The sequence below is a fragment of the Sus scrofa genome, chromosome 6 (genome assembly GCF_054392235.1).
Source record: "Sus scrofa isolate SSC_HxYL_T2T_F1_AM1 chromosome 6, Sscrofa_HxYL_maternal_Yorkshire_Landrace_v2.0, whole genome shotgun sequence".
In the NCBI taxonomy this organism is placed as follows: Eukaryota; Metazoa; Chordata; class Mammalia; order Artiodactyla; family Suidae; genus Sus; species Sus scrofa.
In genome coordinates this window covers 35789682-35809665 of record NC_139388.1, presented here as the reverse complement: position 1 = coordinate 35809665, position 19984 = coordinate 35789682, and the positions used below count along the sequence as shown (strand labels likewise).

General features: G+C 47.9%; 1 protein-coding gene across 1 annotated transcript in view; it reads left to right on the top strand.

Annotated features, from left to right (window-relative positions):
- Window positions 1–15007, top strand: part of NOD2 (nucleotide binding oligomerization domain containing 2) — a 36730-nt gene extending 21723 nt beyond the window's left edge. The window contains 5 exon segments of the mRNA NM_001105295.2: window positions 868–951; window positions 1443–1526; window positions 4262–4345; window positions 10611–10694; window positions 13078–15007. Coding sequence (NP_001098765.2) covers window positions 868–951; window positions 1443–1526; window positions 4262–4345; window positions 10611–10694; window positions 13078–13150 — 409 coding nt within the window. The 3' untranslated portion in view covers window positions 13151–15007.
- The last annotated feature ends 4977 nt before the right edge of the window (window positions 15008–19984 follow it).

The following is a 19984-nucleotide window of genomic DNA, read 5'->3' as shown; positions in this document are numbered from 1 at the left end:
GTGGCTCAGGTGACTGCGTGGTTGCGGGTTGGATTCCTGGCCCGGGGAACTTCCATATGCCATGGGTGCAGCCAAAAAAAAAAAAAAAGAAAAGAAAGAAAGAAAACATGTTTCCAAATTAGGTGGGTCTAAGGAGGATGACCCAGGTGAAGGAGGTAGATGCCATGAAGGAACTGGGGGTGTGAAGGAGCCAGAGATGAAGAGCTGGCTGGGAAAGAAGAGTCAGCCTTGATTTGAGTGGACCCAGAGGCAATTAGGGACTTGTAGGTGGGAGTTAGCAGAAGCAGGTCTGACGCAATGTCAGGGAAAATGTCACAGCCATGAATTGCCATGGAGATCAAGTTCCCCATCCCTGGGGGTATGCACTGGGTATCCTCTTCTGTAAGTCTGATGTGAAGAAGCTAAAAAACCCAGGTGAGGAGTTCCCACTGTGGTGCGGCAGAAACTAATCCGAGTAGTATCCCAGAAGATGCAGGTTCGATCCCTGGCCTTGCTCACTGGGTCAGGAATCTGACATTGCCATGAGCTGTGGTGTAGATCACAGACATGGCTTGGATCCCACGTTGCTGTGGTTGTGGTGTAGGCTGGCAGCTGTAGCTCTGATTTGACCCCCTAGCCTGGGAACTTCCATATGCCATGGGCGTGGCCCCCCAAAAGCAAAACAAACAAACAAACAAAAACAAGTGAAGTTTGATCATCCCTCCAAAAAGTGGTGGTAGATCCACTTTGCCAGGACCTAGGTGTCCTCCTGAGACCTTCCTAGGCTTGGATGGTCCTGCCCCTTTGGCTGGGGCCACGGAGAGGATGGACCCATATCCAGAATACTAGCTGGTTCTCACTGACACTATCTCTTGACCTCATTTTCAGGTTCTGGGGCAACCAGGTGGGTGACAAGGGGGCCCAGGCTTTGGCTGAAGCCTTGAGGGACAATCAGAGCTTGAAGTGGCTCAGGTAAGCCTCTGTGTTTGTCCTGGAATTGTCATAGGGAGTCAGCATCAGGAGGGAGGGGCTTGGGCCAGTTTTGAAGCTCTTTGAACTTTATTTTTATTCCCCCATGTCAGACGATGGGATGAGAAGGAAAAATATTGGATTTGGAGTCAGCACAGTTGGGTCTTTCTGGGTGACTTTGGGTCCCTTCTCCTCTCAGGGGTCTTGACTTCCTCTCTGTACATTGAAGACCTTGGGTTCAAGCAGATACACTTTATCTCAAAGACCAACTCCAATCTGTTAGTAGGGGCTGCCCTAGTACACCATGTTGGGAAGGATTCTCAGGCTACTTCTGGGCTTAATGGAAAAGAGTTCGGTCATCAATTAGTGATGTCTGAAATGGAGCTGCCTGGGACATGGGAGTATGTGTGCCATGCATTTTGCCCTTCGTGAGTTATCTTATCTTTGGGGTCCCTTCTTGCTCTGACACAGTCTTGTTCCTTGATTCCATCCAGCCTGGTGGGGAACAACATTGGCAGTGTGGGTGCTCAAGCCTTAGCATTGATGTTGGAAAAGAACATGGCCCTGGAAGAACTCTGGTAAGTTTAAGGGTTTCGTGGCTCTAGGGAGGTAGACACCAGTCTCAATCCCTGGCCTCATCTGGGGAAGCCATTGTGTGTATAAGACAAAGAGGGATGACTGAGTGATTGGGTGATTATGTTTGTCCTTCTTTGTTCTGGGCGGCATGAAGCTTCTAGAGCCTGGCATATCAATGCTAATTCTTTTCATTTAATTATGTGGGTTGATTTGTTGGTTTGTTTATTGCCTCCACATGGCATAACTGTTAAGAACACAGACTCTGGAATCCAGTGTTTACGGCCTGCTATGATCTTAATGAACAATTTCTGGACGTTTCTGTTGTGGCTCAGCAGGTTAAGAACCTGATATAGTTTTCACGAGGATGCAGGTCTGATCCCTGGCCTCGCTCCATGGGTTAAGGATCCAGTGTTGCTGCAAGCTGCAGTGTAGTTCACAGATGTGGCTCGGATCTGGCCTTGCTGTGGCTGTGGTGTAAGCTGACAGCTTGCAGCTCTGATTCGACCCCTAGAGAAAAAAAATTTCTCTCTGAATCTCAGGTGTCTTACCTGTAAAATGAGAGTATGGGTGCTCCCAACTACAAAACACTTTTGTAAGAATTAAGTGAAGTAATGCCTATAAGGAACTGAATACCATGTCTAGTCCATGTGTAAGCTCCCCATAAATGTGACCTTGTAATTGAGAAAGTATATCTGCCACTATTGTTGCACCTGCTCCCATAACTGCAGCTGCTACGTCTACTGTTTTGCATTTCAAGGTGAATGTCAGCGTCTAAGAACACTGGATATTAGAGTCAGAGTCGCTTGCAAGGCAGAGTGGAGTTTGGGGGGAAGTTAAAAGATGAACTATGAGTCATACTTATCCTATTGACCCCATTTGAAGATTTTGTTTCTTTAGCTGCCACGAGTCTCGTCTTCCTATGACATATTCTGGGCAGTTTCAAGTTATATGAGTGAGATAAAATGCTGAACATTTGATTTTTCCAGGAAATGTAAAGGCACTGAAACCTATGAGCATGGCCGCAAAATGGATATATTGCCAATAGCTATCAGCAGGCTCACCAGCTCTGCCAATGTACCATTGAGTATATCTAGTTTTTTTTTTTTTTTTTTTTTTTTGGTAATGTTATAAGGTTATTCACTGTGACATAATTTTCAAAAAGAAGGTACTGGGGGCAATATATTTTTCAAATTTTCATAGCCTCTAGCCAGCTGAGGATTTTTAAGTAATTAATTCATATTCATTCACTCATTAATTGTTTTAGCTCCCTTTTTTTATTCCTTAAAATTTTTTATTGACGCATAGTGGACTTACCATGTTGTGTTAATTTCTGCTGTATGGTAGAGTGACTCAGTTATACATATATATTCTTTTTCATATTATTTTCCATTATGTTTATGACAGAATATTGAATATAGTTCCCTATGTATTAGCCTCCTTTTAAAATGAGGAAACTTAAGAAACTTGGCTGAAGTCACACAGCTAGTAAGAGTTATTTTGCTTCTTATGTTCATCACTCATTAATTTAATGACCAAAAATTCGTGAGGATAGAATTTTATTGATTAAATAAAACTTACATTCAAGGATGGTTACACCATTGAGTTTATCCTGATTTAGTTCCACTGCTTGGAATTTCTTGTTAGAGGATTGCCTCACTGTGAGTGTATTGGTTATAACTACATTAGGCTAGGAATGATGGAAAACCTCCATCTACAGCAGCTTAAACCAGTAAGGGATTAAATTTTTCATGTACGTGCAGTTTGGAGGTAGGCAGCAGGAGGTTGGTATGGTGGCTACACAAGCCTAGCAGGGGTATGGACTCTGTCTCTCTGTTCCTTCACATTCTCAGTGTGCAGTTTCATCCTTGTGGTTGATTGCCTCAAGGTCACAAGGTGGCTGCTGCTGCACCTGTAACACCCTATCAATATTCCAGGTTCAGTCTGTATATTGGGGAAGGGCAAAAGGCATAGGCCAGCTTCCTTTTAAAGTTGGGTCTGGAATTCCCGTTGTGGCTCAGTGGTTAACGAATCCGACTAGGAACCATGAGGTTGCGGGTTCGATCTCTGCTCTTGCTCAGTGGATTAAGGATCCGGCATTGCCTTGAGCTGTGGTGTAGGTTGCAGACGCGACTCAGATCCCACGTTGCTGAGGCTCTGGTGTAGGCTGGCAGCTACAGCTCCGATTCAACTCCTAGCCTGGGAACCTACATATGTCTCAGGAGCAGCCCCAGAAAAGGCAAAAAGACAAAAAAATAAAAATAAAAATAAAAATAATAAAAAGCTGGGTCTCTTCCCTTGAAAGAGCATTCCTAGATGGAGGCCCCATCTTGTTAACTTCTCCTTTTGTACTGATGGCCATGTGGATGTCACTTGGCCAACCCTGGCTGCAGTGCAGATTGGGAAATATTGTTTTTTCCACCAAGCACATGACTGCTCCAAATGAAATTAGGCTGCCATTAATAAGAAAGAAAGGGAAAAATGGATACTGAGTCACTAGGACATTGAGAGAACTTGCTACGTAGAGGAGCCCTGGGGCGAATTCTCTCCCAGAGATGTCCCAGGAATCGAGAACCCTCACACCTTGCTTTATGTCTTCTTTCTTCATTGGTAAATGCGGGTTTTCAGATGTTGGATTTTCTTAATGGGGGTGGGTGGCACGTGAATTCATCTTTATTGGCATCATCTTCCATCATAAACGTCATCATATCCACTGGGTTTTCTCTCTTGTTCTCGCCAGCCTGGAGGAGAACCATGTCCAAGATGAAGGTGTGTGCTCTCTCGCCAGAGGACTTGAGAGAAATTCAAGCTTGAAAGTCCTGAAGTAAGGAACCCATAAACAGGAGCGGGGACAGTAATGTCCAGCCTTGAAAGGGGGTGTTTCTTCCTTCCTTCCTTCCTTCCTTCCTGGGGCTGCACCTGCAGCATATGGAAGTTGTCAGGTTAGGTGTCGAATTGGAGCTGCCCCTGTGGGCCTACGCCGCAGCCACACCAGATCTGAGCCATGTCTGCCACCTACACCACAGCTCAGGGCAATGTGGGATCCTTAATCCACCGAGCAAGGCTAGGGATTCAACCACCGTCCTCATGGATACTAGTTGGGTTTCTTACCGCTGAGCCACGACAGGAACTCCTCTTTCTTTCTTTCCTTCTTTCCTTCTTTCCTTCTTTCCTTCTCTCTTTCCTTCCTTCCTTCCTTCCTTCCTTCCTTCCTTCCTTCCTTCCTTTCTTTCTTTCTTTCTTTCTTTCTTTCTTTCTCTTTCTTTCTTTCTTTCTTTCTTTCTTTCTTTCTTTCTTTCTTTCTTTCTTTCTTTCTTTCTTTCTTTCCTTCTTTCCTTCTCTCTCTCTCTCTCTCTCTCTCTTTCTTTCTTTCCTTCTTTCTTTCTTTCATGGCTGCACCCTCGGCATATGGAAGTTCCCAGGCTAGGGGTCGAATTGGAGCTGCAGCTGTGGGCCTACACCACAGCAGCATCAGATCTGAGCTATGTCTGCCACCTACACCACAGCTCATGGCAATGCGGGATCCTTAACCCACTGAGCGAGGCCAGGGATTGAATCAGGGTCCTCATGGATGCTCGCTGGGTTTGTTACCACTGAGCCACGACAGGAACTCCTTCCTTCCTTTCTTTCTTTCTTTCTTCCTTCCTTCCTTCCTTCCTTCCTTCCTTCCTTCCTTCCTTCCTTCCTTCCTTTCTTTCTTTCTTTCTTTCTTTCTTTCTTTCTTTCTTTCTTTCTTTCTTTCTTTCTTCCTTCCTTCCTTCCTTCCTTCCTTTCTTTCTTTCTTTCTTTCTTTCTTTTTCTTTCTTTCTTTCTTTCTTTCTTTGTTCGTTCTTTAATGGCTGCACCCAAGGCATACGGAAGTTCCCTAGGCCAGGGATTGTATCTGAGCCACAGCTGCAACCTACACTGCAGCTGCAGCAACACCAGATCCTTTAACCCACTGCACAGGGCTGGGGGTCAAACCTGCACCTCCACAGCAACCCGGGCTGCTGCAGTCAGATTCTTAACCCATTGCACCATAGCGGGAACTTGGGAGGGGGTGTTTCTGAATCAGAGATCTGGGCAGCTTCCCAACCTGGCTAACTCACACCAGGTGACCCCATAGAAAAGAGCTGGTCTTGGGTGGGCTCCTCCAGATGCAGGCAGGGTTCCAGTGCACGTTGTTTCCTTGGGAGGTGGTCCTAGCAAACACTGATGGGAGAGTATGAAAGTAAGGCTGGGAAGGGATGGTAACCAATAAAGGATGTGCCATCAGGCCGGTTCTCACTGGGGACCTCGGGGGCGAAATCCTGTGGGCATGAGGCAGGCACAGATATCTACCCACCAATTGCCTCTTCTTCTTCTTCTTTTTTTTTTTCTTTTTGGGGTCACACGCACGGCACATGGAAGTTCCCAGGTTAGGGGTCAAATGGGAGCTACAGCTGCCAGCCTACATCACAGCCACAGCCACACTGGATCCGAGCCCTGTCTGCAACCTATACCACAGCTCATGGCAACGCCAGATCCTTAACCCACTGAGCGAGGCCAGGGACTGAACCCACATCCTCATGGATCCTAGTCAGATTTGTTAACCACTGAGCCACGAAAGGAACTCCCTGTCCTTCATATGTTGAAGTGTGCTTGTAGAATATTCATTTTCCAGGCACTTCTGGCTTCCACTGGCTAAGTGCACTCCTGGGGTCAGCAGAAAGGCCTCAGAGAGTGGAGGTCTTCCTGGACTGCAATCCTCAGAGATAAAGAGCTGAGGGACTATGGAGGGGGTTCCCCACAACATCTGCTACATGGCTTATAGGATGTGGCCTTCCCTCTCTCCAAGGGTCCTCTCTGACTCGGGCAGGAAATTCTGATGGTCATCTCCTGTGGTGCCTGTGGCTGTGTTGGGCAGGCAGGCACGCTTGCTTTTACTCGTGCATTGCATGTATTGATACCTGTATGCACGGGTGCGTGTACATACATGGCCTCATCCGGGTATGCACTGATACAAGAAATGTTTCTGGAACACCTGCTCTGTGCCAGGCTCTGTCTGAAGCAATGAGGAAAGAGTGGTATGTGAGCCCCTGCCCACACAGCTCTTAAATTTGAATGAGAAACAGATAGTGAACAAGTAAACAAACAAACGAGATCGTATCTGTTAGTAATAAGCGCTTGCAAATGAATTCAAGAGAGACAGGGAGTAGAGTTCCCGTTGTGGCACAGCGGAAACGAATCTGGCAAGGAACCATGAGGTTTCAGGTTCGATCCCTGGCCTTGCTCAGTAGGTTAAGGATCAGGCGTTGCCGTAACCTGTGGTGTTGGTCATAGATGCAGCTTGAATCGCGTTGCTGTGGCTATGGTGTAGGCTGGCAGCAACAGCTCCGATTAGATCCCTTGCTTGGGAACCTCCATATGCCTCGGGTGCGCCCTAAAAAGACAAAAAAAAAAAAAAAAAAAAAAGAGCGAGAGAGAGAGAGAGAGAGAGAGAGAGAGAGACAGGGAGTGACTGGAGAGAGCTACTGATGCTGGGCGAGGCCTCTATGAGAAGGTGACATCTGAGTGGAAACCTGAATCACATGATGGTTCCCACATGCTAAGGTCGTAGGGCTGTGCATTCCGGGGGGATGGAACAGCAAGTGCAAAGTCCCTGCGGCAGAAACAAGCTAGGTGGTTTGATGGTTTTGAGAACAGGTGGAGGGCTTGTGAGGTTGGACAGTGGTAGATGGTGGGGTGGGGCAGAGGTGGGAGGAGCAGGCTGCAGAGGCCTCAGAGCTGAGGGAAAGACTGGGGAGTTTATCCTAAAGGCATTGAGAGGACTTTGGAGGGTTTGAATGAGGGCAGTCACATACATGATCGGATTTATATCATCGAAAGTCCTTGCTTGTAGCTTTGTGCAGAGCAGGTGGAAGGGGGCCAGATGGAAGCAGGGAGACCAGCCAGGAAGCTCCTGCCGGTGTCCAGCAGGGAGATAAAGGAGGTTGGATCAGGCCGAGGGCAGCGGAGGAAGTGGGTGGAAGTGGATGGCTGCTCGTGAGGACCTGAGGGCTCAGAGCCAGAGAGCTGGGCAGTGCAGTGTTGCTGGGAGGTGGGGAGGGGGCAAGAAGTGATCAGGGGTCCTCTGGTGGTGGACTCGGTAGGCAGGGACCCGTGTCATAAGGAGAGGGGTGGCGGATGTGAGTAGGAGCCTGGCCAGTGGTCATCACAGGCTTGTGGATCGGTGCTCTCGGAGGCTGGCGCCCCACCAGCCATGGTGCTGAAGGTGTCCCTTCCCAGGGACATCAGGGCACCAACAGATGGCTTCTTCTGCTTGAGGAGAGTGGCATCTGCCCTGGCAAACGTGGCTGGGGGAAATACTCGCCTTCCCAGACAGGCAGACAGCTGCCTCTGGGAGAGTGTCTGCTTTGCTGCCAGCCCGCCATCCACTCTGGCACCGCTTGTTGGTGTTGCTTCACAGGGGCTAGAAAGTTGCCAAATGTTTGGGGAAAACACTTCCACTCGTCACACGGGTGAAGCTTGGGCACCGAGGCCCCGGGTGAAGCCTGGGTTTGTCTGAGCTGGGATGCTTGGCACACCTCGGGGTCCTTGGCAGTACCTGGTTTTTTATCCGCCAGGCGCGGAGGAGACAAAGGGGCACATTTGTCCTCCTTCACTGTCACAGACTTACCCCACTCGACCCCCACGATGCCAGGTGATGGCAGCAGCTGATGTCCCACGCTGCCTCGTCGAGAGTCTTATAATTCAGCATCACTGAACTCTATCCTCCTCCACTGTTTCCCCATAAAAATCAAGCTTCTCACATATCTGAAAAAAGAAAGGCAAAGCCTACATCCTTCTTCTTCTTCTTCTTCGTTCTTGCCAAGCGTTCGTTAAGATTGTAGTCTTGGGAGTCTGGGGGCTGGGGTTTGGACCCCAGCTCCACCGGCACCAGCTGTTCTGCTTGGATTGGTGCCTCTGCCACCTTAAGTGTAAAGGGGGCAATAAGGGAACCCTTCTCATAGGGGTCTGAGCAGGCACAAAAATATAAATAAATAAATAAAATATGCATTTTTTTAAAGATTTTATTGGAGTGGCGTAGGTAACGAGAGGACACAGAGTCAGAGCTCCCCAAAGACTGGCTGCTGTTACGAACATTGCCTTCGGGTCAGCTTCTCAGAAGTTCCTGAAATTGTGCTGGGGGAAGACAGGTAGTGGAGATTATCTGGAAGGTCACCTGTGAGTAAAAGACCAGCCTGGGGACCGTGTGGCCCTCCCCCTGCTGTCCCTGACTATATGGCCTCTCCCCTTCCCATTCCCAACGTCACATTTTCTTTTTTTTAAAAAAAAATATGCATTTTTTCGGAGTTCCCATCATGGCGCAGAGGAAACGAATCCGACTAGGAACCATGAGGTGGCGGGTTCAATACCTGGCCTCGCTCAGAGGGTTTAAGGATCTGGCGTTGCCATGAGCTGTGATGTAGGTTGCAGACGCGGCTCAGATCTGGTGTTGCTGTGGCTGTGGCGTAGGCCGGCAGCTACAGCTCCAATTAGACCCCTAGCCTGGGAACCTGCATTTGCCATCAGTGGAGCCCTTAAAAAGACTAAATAAATAAATAAATAAAATATGCATTTTTTAAAGATTTTATTGGAGTGCAGTTGACTTACAAGGTAGTATTAGTGTCAGGTATTCAGCAAAGTGAATCAGTTTTACACATATATTGATGCTTTTTTCCCATATAGATTATTACAGACTAGTGAGTACATTTCCTTGTGCTGTACAGCAGGGCTTTGTTAGTGATCTGTTTTGTGTACAGTAGTATCTCTGTTATTCCCACCCTCCTAATTTATTCCCTCCCCTTCACGGTAACCATAAGTTTGACTTTAAAATCTGTGAGTTTGTTTCTGTTTTATAAATAAAATTTTTTGTATCATTTTATTGGATTACACGTCTAAGTGATATCATATGATGTTTGTCTTTCTCTGTCTGACTTAATACCACAATCTCTAGGTCCATCTGTGTTGCTGCAGATAGCATTATTTCGTTCTTTTTTATGGCTGAGTAGCATTCCACTGGCTATATGTACTATGATGTTTTTTTTTTAGTCTGTGTCCTTGTGCCCCCAAAGCCCTCAAATGACAATTTTACTGTTCATCGATTATTTTCTATCAGTGAAGTCCAGTGCCCAGTGCTTTCGACTGTGCCATTCTTTGTTTAAATCTTATACTCCATGAGGTGGCTGGTTTTTTTAGGCCCATTTTTGCAGATGAGGAAATTGGGACTCATTTGCTTGAGATCAAAAAGGAAATACTGGGTTCCCACTGTGTGCAAAGGGATCAGGGGGCGTGACTGGAGTACTGGGACACAGGTTTGATTCCCAAGCCCAGCACAGTGGGTTAAGGATCCGGCATTAGAGTTCCCATCGTGGCTCAGTGGTTAACGAATCCCACTAGGAACCATGAGGATGCAGGTTTGGTCCTTGGCCTCACTCAGTGGGTTAAGGATCTGGCGTTGCCATGAGCTGTGGTATAGGTTGCAGGCACAGCTCGGATCCTGCGTTGCTGTGGCTCTGGTGTAGGCCAGTGGCTACAGCTCCGATTAGACCCCTATCCTGGGAACCTCCATATGCTGCAGGAGTGGCCTTAGAAAAGGCAAAAAGACAAAAAGTAAAATAAAATAAAAGGATCCAGCATTGCCGCAGCTGCCGTGTAGGTTGCCAAGTGTGGCTTGGGTCTGATCCCTGGCCCAGGAACTCCATAAGCCTTCGTATGGCCAAAAAAAAAAAAAAATTTTTTTTAAATAAAAATCACACTAATGTTTGAAAAAAAAAAGTAAGTACTATAAAAGTGGATTTGAACTTGGGAAGTCCAGCACTAAAATGAACATACTTAGCTACCATGTTATAGCTCCTTCCTAAGTGAGGAACTACTTAATACTCCTCCGGTGGATGGAGGAGAGAAGGTGCATTTCACTTTGGGTCTTAGGCCATTGTCGATGAGCTCACTGGGAATCTCAGGCAGGAGAGGGATGTGCTGAGGGGGCAGGTGGGCTTCAGGAGGCCAGCCAACTCCTGAAGCCTTCTTTAATTGGGGTCGAGAGAACAGAGCATCCTCAAAGCTCACCATTCCATCTTCCCCTCCAGGCTGTCCAACAACCACGTCACCTCCCGTGGGGCCGAAGCCCTCCTGCAGGCCCTTGAGCAGAATGACACCATCCTGGAAGTCTGGTAAGAAGGCCCCTGGGCTGGTTGCTTTAACCTCTCTGAGCCTCAGTTTTTCAGTCTGTAAATTGGGGTGAAGAGAGAAAGGAACTTGAGAATTTCTAAGATCCCCTGAGACTCTGACATTTGGTGCTGTGCTCCGTGTGCTGCATCTGGTTCCCTGGGAAAGATGCCTTCATGTTTCTAAGCAGGGACCCACTCCTTCATTTTTAAATCGTGTGTCTTAAGAAATGTCTCTGTTCTAGGCAATAGTGTGGGAATTGGGGTGTGGTTGAAGAAGGAAGCAGAGAAAAGAACTCAGCTCCCGCCCCACCCTTGGCTAACGCCTTCACAGGTCCAGGCTGTTAGGTCGGCCCTGCAGAGGCTCTGACCCTACAGGTCTGGGTGGATGTTACACAGGGTAGGAACTGTTACACAGTGTTTCCAAGTCTTTGTACAGAATTAAAAGCCGTGTTCCTCGACTCACAGACATAGAGAACAGACTTGTGGTTGTCAAGGGGGAGGAGGGAGGGAGTGGGATGGACAAGGAGTTTGGAATTAGTAGATGCAAACTATGCAAACTGTTCCACTTAGAATGGATAAGCAATGAGGTCCTACTGTACAGCACAGGGACCTATATGCAGTCTCTTGGGAGAGACCACGATGGAAGATAATATAAGAAAGGGAATGTAGGAGTTCCCGTTGTGGCACAGTGGTTAACAAATCCGACTAGGAACCATAAGGTTGCGGGTTCGATCCCTGCCCTTGCTCAGTGGGTTAACAACCCGGCATTCCCGTGAGCTGTGGTGTAGGTTGCAGCTCGGATCCCGAGTTGCTGAGGCTCTGGCGTAGGCCAGTGGCTACAGCTCTGATGAGACCCCTAGCCTGGGAACCTCCACATGCCGAGAGAGCGGCCCTAGAAACGGCAAAAAGACAAAAAAAAAAAAAAAAAAAAAGGGAATGTGTATATATATATGCGTGTGTGTGTGTGTGTGTGTGTGTGTCTGACTGGGTCACTTTGCTGTACAGCAGAAACTGGCACAACATTGTAGATCAACTCTACTTTAATTTTTTAAAAAGCCATGTTCCTTCATGTATTTGGAAAAAGCATTGGGTCACAACTTCAAAGATTTCTCCTTCTTTCCAGGGCTCTATTTATCACTCAGATAATAAGTAGAAAGATGTCCCCTGGTTTAACATGCTATAAAGGAATGTCACTGTATCTGTTTTAGGCACTGGGCTAGAAATCAATATTTAAGAAGGAGGACATTCCCTGTTTAAAAAAAAAAAAAATTCTATCAGGAGTCTCTCCAAAAAAGCTGGTGACTCCAGCTTCCCCCACCCCTTCTTTTGCTTTTTAGGGCCGCACCTGCAGCATATGGAGGTTCCTAGGCTAGGGGTCGAATCGGAACTGTAGCCACCGGCCTACGCCACAGATCTGAGCTGTGTCTGCGACCTACACCACAGCTCACAGCAATGCTGGTTCCTTAACCCACTGAGCCAGGGATCGAACCCGTGTCCTCATGGATACTAGTTGGGTTCGTTACCACTGAGTCAATGACAGGAACTCCCATACCCCCATTTAGAATGCCAGGACTTAGGTGTACTTACTACAGTGCTTAAGTAGGGTGGAGGAAAGGCTGGCCTCACTCGGCTGGGCAAACCAGCTCAGGCTGCCCCCAAACCCCACCAAGCCCATGTCTTAGACCAGGACCCGTTGGCTGCTGTATGTAACATGCATCGTTCCCGGAGCTCATGAACCCCGCTTTAAATATGCAGATCTGTCCCTGCCTCAAAAAGCATATCAAGGCAGTAGCAACTGTAGCTATCAAATGATGAAGTTAAAAATAAAGACTTCTAAAAATCTGTCCTGCGATGGAGAGATTTTTCCCTCTCTGTGCGATTGTGTAATCCCTGTAGCCTGTGAGGTCTCAGGTCCCGGGTGGAGCGTGGGATTTTTTTTTTTTTTTTTTAAACCATCACACAGCTCTGAGAAATGTCACATTCTGTGTCCAGCGGGGAACAAGCCAGCATTAGGGTGATATTTTAAGGGTTCTGATGTTATTTGCTGCCTACTGGTAGGGCCAGGGAGGACCTAGGACTTGCTCATTGCATTCTTGACAGATTCTGCTGTTGCCTTAAAAAGAAAGGCCCTGGCTCGGGCATCAGGGCTGGCCGGGCCCAGGGTGGACTCTGCAGAGTCATGGAGGCCCCTTAAATCGTGCAGAGGGCTTTGTGAGCTATCGCGGCCAACAGAGGGTAAAACCTGCGGAGACTTCCCTCCCAGGAGCGGCAGCTGGGCTGCAGGGCCAGGCCATCCACGCATGGGTGCGGAAAGCAGCAGCTTCCAGATTGAAAGCACCGCCCCGGTCCCGTCCTCATTCAGACCTCTCTGCTTTATGCCCTTCAGGCTCCGAGGAAACAATTTCTCTCCAGAGGAGACTGAGCAGCTCAGCCAGAGGGACACGAGACTCCTGCTTTGATGTTCCTGGGGCCAGCGTTCATCTCAGGCTGAGGAGCAGGCCACGGGTTTGGGCCGCAGAAGCGGATGACATCCGACAACGGCCCACCCAGATGGAGCCCTGTCCTGCCCAAGGCCAACCCCATGGGTCACCTTTGTTTGGGCAGAGATTGGCGCATCAGTGCCCTGCAGAATGGACTTTCTCAGAGCTGACTTTTGCTGTCAGGTTCTTCCCAAGATTCTATCCGGAGCTGTCCAAAGGGGCAGCCCCCCAACCTCTGTCATGGGTCAGTGAGGCCCATGGGGACACTGAGTGCTCCTTGGAGGAGAGCCCTCCACGTGAAAGGCCCTGCCTCCTCCTCTCACCTTAAGGAGGGTTGTTCAGGAAGCAGCCTCCAGCTGTGTCTCAACTCAAGGTCATCGGTCCAAGTTGCTTGCTAACATCTGGTTCCTCCACTCACAGTGCACAGGGCACTTCCTCTGTGGAGGAGGATTCAGAATACTGGTGTTCTCACCCCTGCTATTTCCCTTATACCCTAATCTCCCCTCCCTCCTTCCTTGCTCCCCCATCCAGGGCCCGAAGGGCTATAATTTACTCTACTCTCCTTTCTGGTATTTAAGACATTATTGAAAGGGAACATTTGATGGCCATTTGTTCCCCCCAAGACATTCTGGTTTTTCAAGAAAAATAAGACCACACTACAGCTGCTATCACATCTGGACGTTTATTTCCAATGAAATCAATTACTCTTCGGTTAAGCCTTTGGAAACAACTCCCCATCCAAATGCAGCTTTTTAAATTTCAGCTGGGCCAGAATTTTGAACAGCCCCCCTAGGTCCCTGTGTGATGCCTATGAACTGAATTCTGACAGCAAAAGACTTGCAAAAGACGTTCAAAAGGGACGGTTCAATTTTATTTGTGTCAGAACACTTTAGGAGATAAAGTTATGGATCAAAAGTTTACAGGGGCAAAATCAAAGGCCCTGCCTTAGAAAGCACATGTTTTTCTGGATCTTTCAAAAGGATGCACGTGGAAGCTTTTGTAAAGTGTCAGGTGCTGTGCCAGTGTTATTACTTTAAACGCTGTTATTTGTGAAAACTGGTTAATATTTATAAACCACTTTGTTTTATTCTCGCAAGTTTATGTTTTTATAAAAAACACGACCATGAATTTCATGCCATAAATAATCACAGAGGACAAAACTACTGAGTCACCGAAGCTCTCTTCATTGTGACCAAACATTTGAAAACATTCCTGAACATTGTCCAATGTTAAAGCACAATTTTCTCCTTGAAGGAGGGAGACATGATGTTTTCCACCAGATAATTGATTGCTTAAGGCACAGGCAATTTTTAGAAGTCGCCTTGCCATCAAAACACATTTGGCTTCAGTTTGGAAAAGTCTAACCCAGTTTGAAGTTTTGAGCTGTGCAGAAGCCTCACGGTGCCCTGGCTAAAGGGCTGTGGCAGATGTGAGAGACGTGAGAAGCCCCTGGGCCTCCCTCCGTTCTGTCCTGAAGGCTCCAGGCGTCTTTGATGGAAGGATGGAGAAGGCTGGGAAGAGCTCTCCTCCGCAAGCAGCCTCCTGGGTCGGCCTTGGTGCAACAGTTCTTAGCTGCATTAATTAGCAAGGACTCAGGGTAGCTTACCAAGGTGAGAGCTGCTTTCTTGAAAGGTTTTGTGTGTGTCTGGCTCCTTAAATGCTGTGGCATCTCCCTGGGCCCCTGCGGTGTGAGCATGGGTAGGGCTTCTCTTTGTTTTAATTAATTTATTTTATTGTATTGAGGTAGAGTTGATTTACAACATTATGTTAATTTCTGCTATATAGCAACATGGTTCAGTTTGTGTCTCTCTATAAATACATATATATATTCTTTTTCATATTCTTTTCCATTATGGTTTATTACAGGGTATTGAATATAGTTCCCTGTGCTATATGGTAGGACCTTGTTGTTTATTCATCCTACTTATAATAATTTGCATCCACAAATCCCAAACTCCCAACCCATCCCTCCTCCAGCCCCTCTCCCTTAGCAACCACCAGTCTGTTCTCTATGTATGTGGGTCTGCTTCTGTTTCCTAGATATGTTCACTTGTATTTTAGTTTAGTTTAGCTTAGGCCACGCCTATGGCATGTGGAAGTTCCAGAGCCAGGGATCGAACCCACAGTTACAGCAGTGACCCAGGCCATGGGAGTGACAACGCCAGATCCTTAACCACTGCACCACAAGAGAACTCCATTTGTGCTGTATTTTAGATTCCACATATAAATGATATCATATGGTATTTCTCTTTCTTTTTCTAACTTACCTCACTTGATATGATCATCTCTAGATCTATCCACGTTGCTGAGAATGGCATTATTTTGTTCTTTTTTGTGGCTGAGTAGTATTCCATTGTGTATATGTACCACATCTTCTTTATCTCCTCCTCTGCCGATGGACATTTAGGTTGTACCCAAGTCTTGGCTATTGTAAATAGCGGTGCTATGAACATAGGATGAGTTCTCTTTGTTGGTGACATCAGCTTCTGCCCAGACTGTTGTTCCTGATAGAGAAGATCAGGAGGGAGAGGAGGTACATTTGCATAGCATCCATTTGCATAGCAGCCCATTTGCATAGCATCCCATTTGCATAGCAGCATCTTATACTGAAAACTTACCTGAACAGCGAGTTCCCTTTGTGGCTCAGCAGTTAACGAACCCAACTAGGATCCATGAGGATGTGGATTCAATCCCTGGCCTTGGTCAGTGGGTTAAGGATCTGGCATTACCGTGAGCTGTGGTGTAGTTTGGAGACGCAGCTTGGATCCTGCATTGCGTGGCTGTGGTGTAGCCTGGCAGCTGCAGCTCCAATTCAACCCCTAGCCTGGGAACCTCCATATGCCATGAGTGTGGCCCTAAAATAGCAAAAAAAAAAAAAAAATCATCTGAACAGAACACTCACCATCCCTATCTTCAAGGCACTGATGGGGAGGGGAGAGGGAGAGACAGGCAGAAAACAAGTAAATTGGAAAATAGATAAAATAAGGTCCACTGTGGCAAGTGCTGGGAAGGAAAAGGTTCAGGACTGAAAGTTGGTCAGAGACTGGTTCTGGTTCCGTGACAGGTACGGTGACAGCCCTCCCCCAAACGAGAAGGAACTGCCTATGCAAAGAGGGAGGGGGCCAGGGGGAGCGTTCCAGCCACTGGGAAGGAGCTTGGTAGGTGTAGTAGGCTGGGAATGCTTCCCAAATATCCAGAGTCTGATCCCCAGAATCTGTGAATGTTGCTTTATGTGGCAAAAGGGACTTTAAAGCTGTGATTTGAGTGAAGGGTTTTGAGATGGGGGGATTATCCTAGATTATCTGGATGGACCCTAAATGCAACCCCAATTGTCTTTAGGAGAGAGAGACAAGGGGGGACTTGACACAGAAGGCATGGTGACCGCTGACGTCAGATGCTATACTGCTGGCTTTGAAGGTGGAAGAAGGGGCCTCATGGGCCAAGGAACACAGCTCTAGAAGCTGGAAAAGGCAAGGACACTGATTTCCCCCTAGAATCTCCGAAGCAGGAGTACAGTCCTACAGCAACCTTGGTTCCAGACTGTTTTGGAACTTCTGATCTCCAGGGCTGTATAAGAATTAATTTGTGTCTTTTTTTTTTTTTTCCTTCCTTTTTTAAGGCCGCACCTGCAGCAGATGGAAGTTCCCAGGCTAGGGGTTGAATTGGAGCTACAGCTGCTGGCCTACACCACAGCCATAGGAACACGGGATCAGAGCCGTGTCTACGACCTACACCACAGCTCATGGCATTGCCGGATCCTTAACCTACTGAGCAGGGCCAGGGATCGAACCCTTGTCCTCATGGATACTAGTCGAGTTTGCTACTGCTGAGCCACAATGGGAACTCCTGATTTGCGTCATTTTAAGCCATGGAGTTTGTGGTAATTCGTTACAGCAGCCACAGGAAACAAAGAGAGTATATTTGAGGCAAGTTAAGGAGAGAGTCCACCACAGGGATCTGCAGAGGTAGGTCTGGCCAGTTTGTGAAAGGCCTGGTAGGTCATGGTCAAGAATCGTGGCAGGCCATCAGGGAGTTCTCAGCAGGGGCAAGGTGACCCAGTTACATTTGAAGAGGGTCTGATTCCTGGGTGAGGAAGCGATGGGCACCCACAGGGGTGAGCGGAAGAGGACGTAGAAAGACCACCTGGGAGCCATCGCAGGGGAGAGTCAGCTGGCCAGCCGAAGGGGGCATCAGCGGAAGTGGAGAGAAAAGGATGGATTTTCCAGGGACATTCTAGAGATCCAGTCCCAAAAGTTTACAAATGGATGAGTGAGGGGCGACACCTAGTTTTTTTTTGTTTTTTTTTTTTTTTTTTTTTTTTTTTTGGTATTTTTAGGGCCACACCTGAAGCATATGGAGGTTCCCAGGCTCGGGGTCGCATCAGAGCTATAGCTGCTAGCCTACGACACAGCCACAGCAATGCCAGATCAGAGCCGTGTCTGCGACCCACACCACAGCTCATGGCAATGCTGGATCCGTAACCCACTGAGCGAGGCCAGGGATGGAACCTGCAACCGCTCGGTTCCTAGTCAGATTTGTTTCCGCTGCAGCACGATGAGAACTCCTCACATTTTAATTATACTCACCATCATCCCAGAAGAAAAAATGTCAGTCGGTGTGTTTTTTCCCCCTGTGGTGCCAAAGCCAGATGCTGAACAGAACACACCCCACGGAAGCCCATTAAGACACAAGTCAGATGAGCTGTGGCTCTGCTCTCACCTCCCCAGAACTGCCCATCTGGTAAAGAGTGAAAGTCAAGGTCTGGGGCTGGCCTGGACCGGCCCCGGGCTTTCTCTGGCTGCAGCTTTGTCATGCAGAACCCCATTCTCTGCGCTCCAGCCTTGACAATGCCAGACCACTGCTGCTTCCAGACCTTGAGCTTGTCTATTTTCTCCTCCCATGGGAACAAACTTCCCTAGACAGCAGGCATGGCTGGCTTCCTCCTCTCCCTCAGGTCTTTGCTCCCATGCTACCTCCTCAAGGGGGCCGTTCCCCGAACAATCTACCTAAAATAGCAGTCCCCAGCCACCTCTTGTCCCCTGCCCTGCTTACTTCGGTCTCGGCATGTATCAACCGATGTTTGCTTCTTTCTTCCTTCCTCTAGAAAGTTGACTCCATGAGAATATGGGGTGTGCTCACCATAGCATCTTCAGAATCTAGGACAGTGCCTGGCACATAGTAGGTACCCAAATATCTGTTGTATGAATTGAGAATTCACTTACTTACAGGGGGCAGAAACAGAAGTCAGGGCAGATTACATCAATGAGTCCCCCCTGCACCCCTGCCCCAACACTTCTAGTGTCTCCTTCCTAAGGGACCCGGGATCCTTTATTCCTAATGTATCTGCTGCTCAAAATGGAATTCCAGGAGTTCCCGCTGTGGCTCAATGGGATCAGCACATTCGATACAGTGCCCTGACTGGCACTGTGGGTGAAGGATCCGGAGTTGCTGCAGCTCTGGCTTAGGTGGTGACTGTGGCTTGGATCTCCTGGCCTGGGAACACCATATGCCAAGGGGCAGCCAAAGATAAAAGGGGAAGGGTGGGGATTCCAGATGTAGCACAAAGATCCCAACGGAGATCCGGAAACCCTTCTTCTTTTCTGTGTGTTTTCTAAATCACACAGAAATCATTTGTCATTGGTCAGAGCAAACAGCTCTAACAGGAGAGCATGGATTTATAGTTCAGTTGGATTAGTTTAAAGATGATTAAAGTAATCTCTTTTATCTTATCAAAGAGATCTTTTGGGTGACCGGATAAAAGGCCTCAGACAGACTGTTTAGTTGCATCTAGAGCTTTGCTATCCCTAAAAGAGAAGCCTGGAGTTCCTGTTGTGGTGCGTGGCTAAGGAATCCGACTAGGAACCATGAGGTTGTGGGTTCGATTCCCGGCCTTGCTCAGTGGGTTAAGGATCTGGTGTTGCTGTGGCTCTGGTGTAGGCTGGTGGCTACAGCTCTGATTAGACCCCTAGCCTGGGAACCTTCATATGCCATGGGGAGCGGCCCTAGAAAAGACAAAAAAAGACCAAAAAAAAAAAAAAAAAAAAAAAAAAGAGAGAGAGAGAGAAGCCCATCCCACAGAGAGAGGGCTCTCGACTCATTGCTATTGATGGAAACACGGTATTGGCCTATCACGGGGAAAGCAAGTATGTAAGGTATCCCACAGGTAAGGTATCCTTGCCCATGGGGGCACCCGGTCCACTTAGCCTCATGGTTTAGAGTTCTGGAAGGAGTGGTGGGGAGAAGGCTGGACCCACAGGAGGCTGGGTGAAAAGCTGGCAGTTGTTACTTACTGAGATGGGAACAGCAGAAGGATCTCCCTGGGAGTGTGGAATATCAGGGGTTCCCCTTTGCCTGTGTGTTAGGTTATGAAATTAGCACTGAATTGGGTGAGGCTGGAAAGAGGGGGTGGCCTCAGGTGGCCACTTGGGAAGCCTAGGCCAGGGTCTCACTCATAACCATGATGTGTGCTGCTGAGGTTTTGCTGAGTCCTGACTGGGTGTTACTCTAAGTCATAGGCCCCTCCCAGGCTACCTGGAGGTCCTAGCTTCTGGGGGCAGGGAGAGAGCTCCATTCAATTCATTGGCTTTTTGTTGGGGGTCCTGCTGTGTGCAGTAAGAGAAGTGTGCAATAGAGTAGAGAGTATAGAATTAGCTCCTACCCTGCTCAATACCCTCTAGAGGGCTCCCGCTGCTTCTTTCTCTCTCTCTCTCTTTTTTTTTTTTTTTTTTTTTTTTTGGCTTTTTGGCTTTTTAGGGCCTCATCCGTGGTATATGGAAGTTCCCAGGCTAGGGGTCAAATCACAGCTACAGCTGC